The sequence below is a fragment of the Nerophis lumbriciformis genome, linkage group LG11, assembly GCF_033978685.3.
Source record: "Nerophis lumbriciformis linkage group LG11, RoL_Nlum_v2.1, whole genome shotgun sequence".
NCBI classification, from domain to species: Eukaryota; Metazoa; Chordata; class Actinopteri; order Syngnathiformes; family Syngnathidae; genus Nerophis; species Nerophis lumbriciformis.
Genome location: NC_084558.2, coordinates 10,534,951 through 10,545,519, shown reverse-complemented (window position 1 = coordinate 10,545,519; position 10,569 = coordinate 10,534,951). Strand labels below are relative to the sequence as shown.

At 40.5% G+C, this 10,569-nt stretch overlaps 1 protein-coding gene across 1 annotated transcript; it reads left to right on the top strand.

Moving 5' to 3' along the window:
- The first annotated feature begins 289 nt into the window (after nt 1–289).
- On the top strand, nt 290–1,895 carry LOC133610100 (transmembrane protein 100-like). The gene is made up of 2 exons (XM_061966169.1): nt 290–384; nt 661–1,895. Exon 2 carries the CDS (start codon nt 834–836, stop codon nt 1,269–1,271), a length of 438 nt encoding a protein of 145 aa, XP_061822153.1. The 5' UTR covers nt 290–384; nt 661–833; the 3' UTR covers nt 1,272–1,895.
- Nucleotides 1,896–10,569: the final 8,674 nt, after the last annotated feature.

The following is a 10,569-nucleotide window of genomic DNA, read 5'->3' as shown; positions in this document are numbered from 1 at the left end:
ATGATGCACAGACATCAACGTCCTTATAGGAACATGTATTGTTTTATTTCTGTTGTTGATCCATCAGACTGTGAGCACTATACACTTTTACAAGGTACTCACACTCATATCCATGGTGAATAATGCATCACGGCTGAATGAGAGCACTCGGCAGTGAACGTCATCCTAACCCCTCCTCCTTGAGAACGCTCTTCTTTAGTCAGCCAATTGGATTGCTGCAAAATACCTCTTCGTTCCCAGAAGCCCCCCCTCCCCCTTTCGTCTGTGATTATATACCCCGGACAATGGCATTAGAACGCATGCACATACGCAAGCCGCTGCTGTTCATACAGTGAGGCTGCAATGAAGACATCCCCCATTGATGGACAGCAGTGACGAAATAAGGTGAGTGGATTCTTTTTGCAGCTTGAATGTGTGTGTGTGTGTGTGTGTGTGTGTGTGTGTGTGTGTGTGTGTGTGTGTGTGTGTGTGTGTGTGTGTGTGTGTGTGTGTGTGTGTGTGTGTGTGTGGTCAGAGATAACACAGCTACGTCGCTTGCTTGTACTTTCTCTCAAGCTTGAGTTCTATGTTATGTGAAAATATCAGAGAAATGGTTTTAGTCTTGTGTTTGTGTTTCTGTCGTTATCTTCATCCCCCCTCTCCATATATTTTCCATCGCAGCCACATGCTGACAAGTATTGAGGACAACAACAATAACAAGAGTGACACGGACAGCAGTGGAAGGAGCTTGTTTGGTGTCCCCAGCTCCAGCAGCAATCGACCACAGCCACGCGCCGACGGGATCCAATCCGGCACCCTTCTCCGTATTCTTACCCGAGGACGCTGGCTCGGCGATGGGCTGCTCCTCCGGCCGTCAGCCCCCTGCCTCGGTCCTTCACCCAGACTTGGACTGCGGGAGCGGTGGAGCCAACAGCTTACCCCAGGACTCTGAGAACCAGGGTTTAAATGACTCCGAGGAAAGGGACCAGGTCAAACCACCCGAGTCTCTCCACACTCTGGAGCGGCTAGCCCAGGCTACAGGCGGCACGGAGAAGTCCTGGTACCGCTGTGTGTTCCCTTTCGGGGTCATCTCGCTGGTCATCGGGATGGCAGGCACGGGGGTGACGTTCACCTTTAACACTCTTCTCCAGACCAAAGTGGTGTCGGTGGCGTTGCTATGTGCCGGCGTTTTGATGCTGCTGGTGGCCGCGGTCTGCTGGAGAGCCCACAGACTAAGAAGGAGAAAAAAGAAGGAGGGGGGATTCTTCACCGCTGATCTGGGTACTTTGTGATGCTGGGACGTTGGGGGGGGGGACTCCTATTAGAGACAGAGCACTTTGAGACAGACTTTTGATGACAACGACAGACCAATGAGAAGAGCCGTGTCATTATCCGTTCATACCGTAGTATCATCACTACTCACCACAGTTTAGTACCTTATTGGATACCTTAACTGGGTTGAACTGTAGCCTCCTTTCATACTGCCCGTAAAAGCTGGCCTTTTCCCTCCTTTTCCCCCTATAAACAACACTGATAAGTCGGAAATCAGAGCCTTAACATAGGGGCCTCCTGTTTGAAATGTGGGGACCAGAATGTAATGTTTATCACTGCCCTGTTGTGTTGATAGAAATTTGACCAATATCTCATGCGTCACACCCCGTGTTTAAATATATGATTGAATGATACTGTGTACTGTGAAAGCACACACAGTTGCGTAAATAGCTGGCTTCTCCACCAAATGCAACCAAAATGTTTTGCTGGCTGCTGCTTGTAAGGCAAAGGCGGACAAATGCCCAATCTTCTGTTTTAATTGTTTCTATATGAAAAGTACAAAGTAGAGGTGTCAAATGTTTTAATTTTTGAATGAAACGCGATTCTTATTTGTAGCGATTCTTAATCGAATAAAATAAATCAAAAATGGATTGTTAAAATATATATATATATATATATATATATATATATATATGTCTTAATAAGGTTATCCAAAAAATAGTGCTCGATACCGTAGTAGAGCGCAATATATGTATGTGTGGGAAAAAAATCACAAGACTATTTCATCTCTACAGGCCTGTTTCATGAGGGGGGTTCCCTCAATCATCAGGAGATTTTAATGGGAGCATTCACATACCATGGATTATATAGGGCACAGAGTGGGTGGGTACAGGCTGGTGTAGGGGCGTGGTGATTGGCTCATGTGTTACCTAGGAGGTGTTTCCGTCTGTGGCGGCATGCTGTTACAATTTCGCTGCGCTTGTTGAGGGATGACAGGTCTGGACGGTAAATAATAAACAGTTTTTCTTTCAAGCATAGGTTGCATCTTTTATTACCACTATTGTAAGGTGTGCTGGATGCAAGAATTTGCCATGTTATTGAATATTCAACATTATTGTCTTTGAGGTCCCAAATGTGTTTGCTGAGTTCTGTGGTATTCCGCAGGTTTTGGTTCCTGAAAGAAGCCTTGTGATTGTTCCATCTGGTTTTGAACTCTCCTTCAGTTAATCCTACATATGTGTCGGATGTGTTAATGTCCTTGCGTGTTACCTTGGATTGGTAGACAACTGATGTTTGTAAGCACCCCCCGTTGAGAGGGCAATCAGGTTTCTTTCGACAGTTGCAACCTTTGTTGGTTTTGGAGTCGCTCTGTCCGGGGGCCGACGGCTCATTTGCAATTGTTTTGTTGTGGTTTGAGATGATTTGTATTGTTTGTATTGTATTGTTTGTATTGTTCATACAGCTGTAGCTCAATTTAATGTTGTTCTTGTTGAATACTTTTCTTAGAGTGTTGTCTTTGGGAAAGTGTTTGTCAATCAGATTGAGGAATTTGTGTCCAATGTTAGTTGAGACGTTTTTGCTGTATGGGGGGTTGTACCAGATGATGTCGTTTCGTTTTCTGTTCTTTTTCGGTTGGTTTCCTGGCGTGGGTTCATAGGTGAGGGTGAAATTGTATCCGCTTTCATCAAGGGCTTTTTGGTACGGGGGTTTGCTTGGTCAAATTCAGCTTTGCTAGATGACAGCATCGATAGCCTTTTATTAATTCCGGTAGGTATTCTTTTCGTGGTGGTGGGTGGGTGGTTGCTGTCATGGTGCACGTATTGGAGTGTTGTGTTGGGTTTCGTGAATGGTTGGTAGCTGTTATTTCTCAGGTTGAAAGTGACGTCAAGGAAGTTGACGGTTTGCTTGTTGGCTTCAATCGTGATCCGTAGGCCGTTCTCTTTGAAAATTTGGCATATGCGCTTCTTGGTATTCTCGCTGCTCCTTGGCGAGGCGCGACACACTGCCAGTCCGTCATCACGGTAAATACCAAGGTTCAGATTGAGGCTGGCGAGCTAGGAGAGGAGGAAACTCCCAACGAGTTCACACGTTTCTGCTCCGTCAAAACTTCCCATAGTGACGTCAAATGTTGCATTGTTCTTTTTTTGCCATGGTGTACTGTTGTGGATGAGAATGGATTTTTTTGCGTGGATGATGATGTTTCTTTCGTTGCCTGTGATTGAGTCGTAGTCTGAGGCGAAGTCTAGTGCTTGAGTCAGTAGGTCTTGCGTGATGGAAGGGTAAAATTCTTCGATATCAAAGGAGATAAAGTTGTGCTGTTGTTTGTCTTGGATGTTGTTGAACCATTTGATTACTGCTGCTGTATTTCTCCATTAAAATCTCCTGATGATTGAGGGAACCCCCCCTCATGAAACAGGCCTGTAGAGATGAAATAGTCTTGTGATTTTTTTCCCACACATACATACATATATATATATATATGTATGTATATATATATATATATATATATATATATATATATATATATATATATATATATATATATATATATATATATATATATATATATAGTCGAGGTTTCTGTGGTTTAACCGTTATGCAGTGCTCAACACCGGGATAGAGCGGAATATACGTTAGGTCAGGAAAAAACACAAGAGGCTATATCATCCCTACAAGCCTGTTTCACAGGTTTCCCTGCTCGTCAGAATTTTTATAAAAATCCCCTGACGAGCAGGAAAACCTGCGAAACAGGCTTGTAGGGATGATATAGCCTCTATATATATATATATATATATATATATATATATATATATATATATATATATATTTTTTTTTTTTTTTTTTTTTTTTTTTTTTTTTTATTATTATTGTAAAAAAATATGTCCAATATTGTTGATGTAGAGATTTACTTTAGAGAAGAGAAGTGTGGGATACTTCTCTTGTTGCCTTATTTGTATTTGAATTCATTAAATGTTTGGGATTGAATTTTATTCAACAAAACCAGCTTTCTTTTGAGTAATGTAAAAATGTATCAAAGCCGATTATCTATTTTATGTAGGAATGTAGTTAATCATAGAATTGGCACCCGATGTTATTAAAAAGTATTGATTCTGCTCCCAGTGCCAGCCTCACCGGTTTAAATGTCACTTAGATAATGGGTTTCACTATGTAAAGAGTGTTGAGTAACTAGAGAAAAGCGCTATATAAATATAAATTACTCCACTTCACTTGAATCAAGAATCGTTTTGAAACAATCGATTCTGAATCCATTCGTTACCCTAAAGAATCGAATCGAATTGAATCGTATCTTAAAATTCACAGTCCGAGTACCGATAAATGTTATATCTTCGGTTTCAGTGGGTGCTGTATGAAAGGCGCAGGTGGCTATCTGAAAGTTACAGGGGAATAAATAAGGCATCTTTGATTTCGTTGGGTTCTTTTTAAAAGGTATGGACAGTAAATGTGGAATCTTTTATTTCGTGGAGTCCTGTGCATGTGAAAAGAACAAGCGGCTAAATTCTGAATCTTCTGTTATGACTTTGATCGGGCAATTTTGGGGGGAATCTCTTTTTGAAAAGTACAAAGGGATACATGTACTTGCTTGGTACTTCATGAAAGTTGCAGGCTGCTAAACGCTCGATCTTGTTGCGTTCGGTTCATTAAAAAAAAAAAAGGTGAACGCCAGATAAATATCAGTTCTTCTGTTTTGCTGAGTCTTGTAGGAAAGGCACACATTATGTTTACCGGTGAAAGAATGACGGATATTCTATCATTTCAAGGGTTCCATCTGAAAGTTACAGGAGTTCGATTTTGTTGAGTTCTGTATAAAAAAGTACAGACAGAAAATGTCTGATCTTCTACTTTATTGAGCTCTTTATAAAAGGCACAGCAGGTAAGATTTGTTGTTATGAGTAATTTTTTGGAGGTATCTCTGACTGAAAAGTACCGGATACATGTCATATATCTGGTTTTACTGGGTACTGTATGAAAAGCTTGATGTTCTGTTTTTGTTGGGTTGTATTAAATACAAAGTAAAGGGCAGATAAATGTTGACAGCTTCTGTTTTGCTCGGTTTTGTAGGAAAGGCACTTGCAGGAAATCTGTTTAAAAGTTACATGTGAATAAATGACAGAGCTTCTGTCATTTCAGGGGTTCTACCTGAAAGTAACAGGATAATAAAATAAGGCATCTTCGATTTTTTTAGGTTCTGTATATAAAGTACAGAACAAAAATGTTGTATCTCCTATTTTGTTGAGTTCTGTGAGAAAGGCTATTTAAGGATCTTCTGTTATGACTCTGATGCAGCAATTTGTTGGGGGATCTCTATTTGAAAGGGTCTAGTGACACTAAGTTCTGTCCGACAGAGTGTTAACCACTTTTTTGACTAAACTAAACTGATAGTACTATCCTGAACAGTTTGTAGACGCACCCTCGGGTGGCCCCCTATTGTCAGGGATATATTTGAGATACGCACCTCAGGAATGATCCATAAACTTGACCTAGCAACATTTATCTAAATGAAACTAGGTGTGTAGCAGGGGAAATCGATTTCACCATACCGTCTAGGTTTTGTGTGTTTTGAGGACTATAGGTTTACATATCTGGATGTCCAAGTTTGTCTTATTGAAATGTCATACTTATTTGCACCAGCGTGCGATGATCGGCTGTTGACAATGGCAAACGTTGAAACAGATGACACCCAAAATGGACCATTGTGAATGTACACAATTCCTACACATTGTACCAGCCAATCAAGAGTTGGCATCATCTCTTGGTGTTGGATTATTTTTTTTGTCATATGTAGAAAGTAACTGGTCTTTACTAAAGGTCGGGCCTTTTTTGCTCTATTCGAGGAAATACATTATATTACACTAAGGTACCTCATAAAATACCTGTTTACAGTATGTTTATGAACATACTGTACAAGAAGCTGCTACGATAATGAACTCTACCGCTAGGTGAAAATTAGTTTGTTCTTTCTAAATTCTCTATCTGTCGGATAATAGAGAATATGTGAAAATCATTTGGAAAAAAACCAAAACATTATCCTTTACAGTGAATGCATCAAACTCCCAAAAGTCAACATTTTGTCTTCTTACCAGCTGTGTCGGATCCATAGAAAATTGCCATGATGTGAAATATAAAGCCTCGAGAGTTCCTGCAAATGAAATTGCTTTTCCTGCTGTTGGCACTCTTGATGTTGACCCTTGCATTGTATGACAAGCAAATCCCATTCTAGACATGCCTCGGTGAACACAACGCAACAATGGGGTGGGGAGTGACAGTGGGTGACAGAGCCTGGTCCTTCACGACCGTTCTCAGGATCAAAGCTAAATCAAACAAGGTTCATCCTAAGGCATTTAGGCGTAAAGGCTCGGAAGGAAAATCCTTTCAATCGTATCCAAAAGAACAAAGGATTCAAGTCTTTTTTTTGTGTGCTTACATTTTGGATGTGGTACCGTTTGTGACAGTGCTTGTGTCCTTTCTTGAGTACTGTTCTGTGAGATCTCTCAAAGCCAAGCACATGTTCTAGTGGAGCCAAAATGTAGCATATAGGTTAGCAGTGTAATAATAATAATAATGATAATAGTAATGCTAATGATAACTATGTAATCCTGGATTTTGGCTGGCAGGCAAGACCCAGTAGCTTTTAGTCGGTTTTAGTAATGTATTTGATCATTCATTGCTTTGATAAAATCTTTACTGGGCGTCACCCGTGTGGTCTGTGATTTGCATTTATTTGTTTATTTGTGTTGCCTTTTGTTCTATGCAGAAGAGCAGCTGTGTATTTGCCCCGTATGCATAAACACCAAACATTCAGTATGCATGTTGCCATGGTTTTAATACTATTAATTTGCTGCGGAAGATGAACTGAAATAAAATCCGGAGTTATGAACATCATGCTGTTTTGTTTTGTTTTCTGAATGATTGTGTATTTTTGAGCAAAAATGATAAGGACGTTATCAAGTTTTTGTTATTTTATTATTTTATTATTTCCATAATATTACTTATTTTCTTAAAAATGCATATTTTTTCTTGTGCTTTTCCTTGTAAAATTGCTTTACTCTTGTAAAATTGTCATAGGATATCCAATTAATTTACTGGTAAGGATCTAAAATTTAATTCACAAAAAGAAAAACAAATTCGACAAATGTCTCATTTTTATGAGACAGTCAAGAATGTTACAGATTTGTCATGTTATTTTATATTTATAGTACCATAATACTGCTAATATTATCTTCTAAATGTATTTATTGTCATATTACACTGTTTTCCTTTTTGCCTCATTTTCTTTTTCTTCATTTCTGTATATTGTCATGTTGATTTTTTTTGGTAAATTTGCAATGAACTAAAAAATAAATTCGAAATTAAAGAATTAAGAGAATAGCATTTTTATGTGAATAACATTTTTTTATGAGAAAGTCGTAGGGTTATTACAAGGCTGTTGTTTTTTTCCAGAAAAATAATTTTCTTTTCTTTTCTTTTTTTGGTTTTGTCCTCAAATATGGGAGCTCTTGTTCTAAGCCAAATAGTGTGTTTGTCCCCTATGCATAAACACCACACTTTCAATCCAAATTAGCTGTATTGGCCAAGTAAGTATGTTTAACACACAAGCAGTTTGACTTGATAGACCGAGATGTCTTTGTACAATGTAAACAATGAATATTAACAATTAACTTAAATAACTAATATGTGCAAGGCTACAAATATAATAGCACAGTGGTGAATAAAGCAAAAGGATGATGAAGTGGTCATTTACAAAGACAGATTAGTTCCATGGTTATTTCACAGCAACAGGTCTGACACTCTGTGACTGTATAGCGTTAATCAGAGTAATAGCCTACGAGAGAAAACTGTTCTTCTTACAGGTTGTTTTGGTGTACAGTGATGTGTCACACCTGCCAGAGCGGATGAGTTTAAACAGTTAATGACCGGGGTGTGAGGGGTCTGCAGTGATGCTACTTGCCCGTTTCCTGTTCATGGACTAGTATTCGTCTCAGATGGGGGGTGGAGGACAACATCGATGCAGTCCTGATTGTTCGTTGCAGTCTATACCAGTACAGCTTGGTTGCAGATCCAAACCAGACAGTGACAGACTGAATGCAGGAGGTGTAAAACATGATCTACAACTGCTTGGGCAGATTGAACTTATTGAGCTGACGCAGGAGGTATATCCTCTGCTGTGCCTTCTTTCTGATTGTGTCTATGTGGGGGTCCACTTCAGGCCCAGAGTGATTGTGGATCCCAGGAACCTGAAAGAGTCCACAGTAGACAATGACTAAGTTTCCATGCACTAAATTAGTCTGATTTCTTAATTAGTTTTATATTTTCACACCTGTGTGTGAAGTTCAAGTGTCCATGCACTTTCTCTAATGCAACTATTGGTCATACGCCATTTGCTTCCCGTACATTGGGGTGCGCTTATTTCCTTTTACTACGGTGAAATGAATTCCTTTTTCAGTTGGCCTATGACGTCAGACTAGCCATCTGCAATCCTTACAAATTGTTGTAAGTGATGTCCGCTGTAATATTGGCACAGATTACAAATGGTATGTCTGCAATGTTGATGTTAAATAGCAGACAGCATCAAGAAATTATCTTGGATTGCGCTACAAACATGACGCTACTACCAAGAATGTATCGGGTTGAATGCAGGTCCGAAGGAAAGACAGACCGGCGGAAGAATGTTTTCGAAGACATTTTTGGATGAAGAATCATGGAAACAAAACATTTCAATGTTTCTGAGTTAATTCATAAGGCTCTGTCGATTGATGGAAGGAGTTTTAACTCCAAAGGAAAAGACCGTTCGTGCCACGATCGATACTGTTCCAGTTAAAGTTTGCTATTGTTCTGGACTATCTTGCCAGTTGTGCAGAATACAGAGTTATTGTTAATAGGTTTGGAGTGCACAAATGCAGCATGAAAAGGTTTGTGTAGCCTTTATTATTCGTCTGTAATATTCCTGCTACATTATTCTTCATTTCATTCGTATTTTGTTCGGGAGTCCGAATTAAGCCAGCATTTTACATTTCCTTAGCCACCTTCTTAAGTAAATGTCCATATCTTTTTTCCTACCATCGTTGCATTTCAAAATGTTCTGTTCTTTTATTTTTGAAGCAAATAAACATTCTCCTCTTCACGACAATTGTTCCTACTTTTTTATTGACTGGTATCTGCTTCCAGATTGCATCTCACGCGATACAAAGTGTCTTCTCCGGCCACACTTACCCACTCAAGAGATCTGGTTTACAATCATAATCCAGGTGTGTTAGTCTGACTTTTCAAAAAACGAACACGATCAGATTAATTTGTTTCAATGAGTTTATTTAGAGCCGAACTATTTGAGGAATCAGACTAATTTAGTGCATGGACATGTAGTGACTGTTGTTCAGAATGGTGAGAGGGAGAGTAAGGGAGGGCGTCTTCTGAAATCCACTGTCATCTCCACAGTCTTGAGCAGGGTCAGTTCCAGATGGTTCTGACTGCACCAAAGAGCTGTTCCATCTCCCGTCTGTAAGCAGACTCGTCGCCATCCTGTAGGAGACCAAATATGTTGCTATCCACTGCGAACTTCAAGAGTTTCACAGAAGTGTCACCGGAGGTGCAGTCATTGGTGAAGAGAAGAACAGTGGAAAGAGAACACATCTCTGGGGGGCACCAGTGCAAATTTTTCGGGTGCTGGATGTGATGCTCCCCAGCCTCACCTGCTGCCTCCTGTCAGTCAGGATGTCAGGTGGAGGCACTGTCAAATGGGTGAGTTTGCTGAGCAGGATATCCGATGATGGTGTGCAATGAAGTGCTGAAGTTTACGAACAAGATCTTAGCATAGGTCCCTGGGGAGTCAAGGTGATGCAGGATCTGGTTCAGTCCCATGTTGACTTTATCCTCCACCGACCTGTTTGCCTTGCAAACTGCAGGGGTCCAGCAGCAGGCCTTTGATGTCCTTCAAGTGGCTCAATACCGGTCCCTCAAAGGAGTTCATGACCACAGACATTAGGGCGATGGGTCTGTAGTCACTGAGTTCTGTGATGGAAGGTTTCTTTGGGACTGGAATTATGGTGGAGCTTTTGAAGTAAGAGGCCACTTCACAGAGCTCCAGTGATGAGTTGAAGATCTGCGTGAAGATGGGGACCAGCTGCTCAACACAGACTCTTAGGCAGTAGAGGGATACGCCGTCTGGTTCTGGAGGCTTTCTGGTCTTTTGTTTCTGGAAGAGCTAGCACAGACCCTTTTAACAGATTGCCAGTGCAGGTGGCGGGTCAGAGGGTAGAGGGAAGGGTTGTGGGGGGAGCAGGCAGGGCAGTGTCTGAGTGTTGG

Excerpts from the sequence above, each read along its gene's own strand:
- LOC133610100 (XM_061966169.1), top strand. The coding sequence starts at position 834 with ATGGGCTGCTCCTCCGGCCGTCAGCCCCCTGCCTCGGTCCTTCACCCA.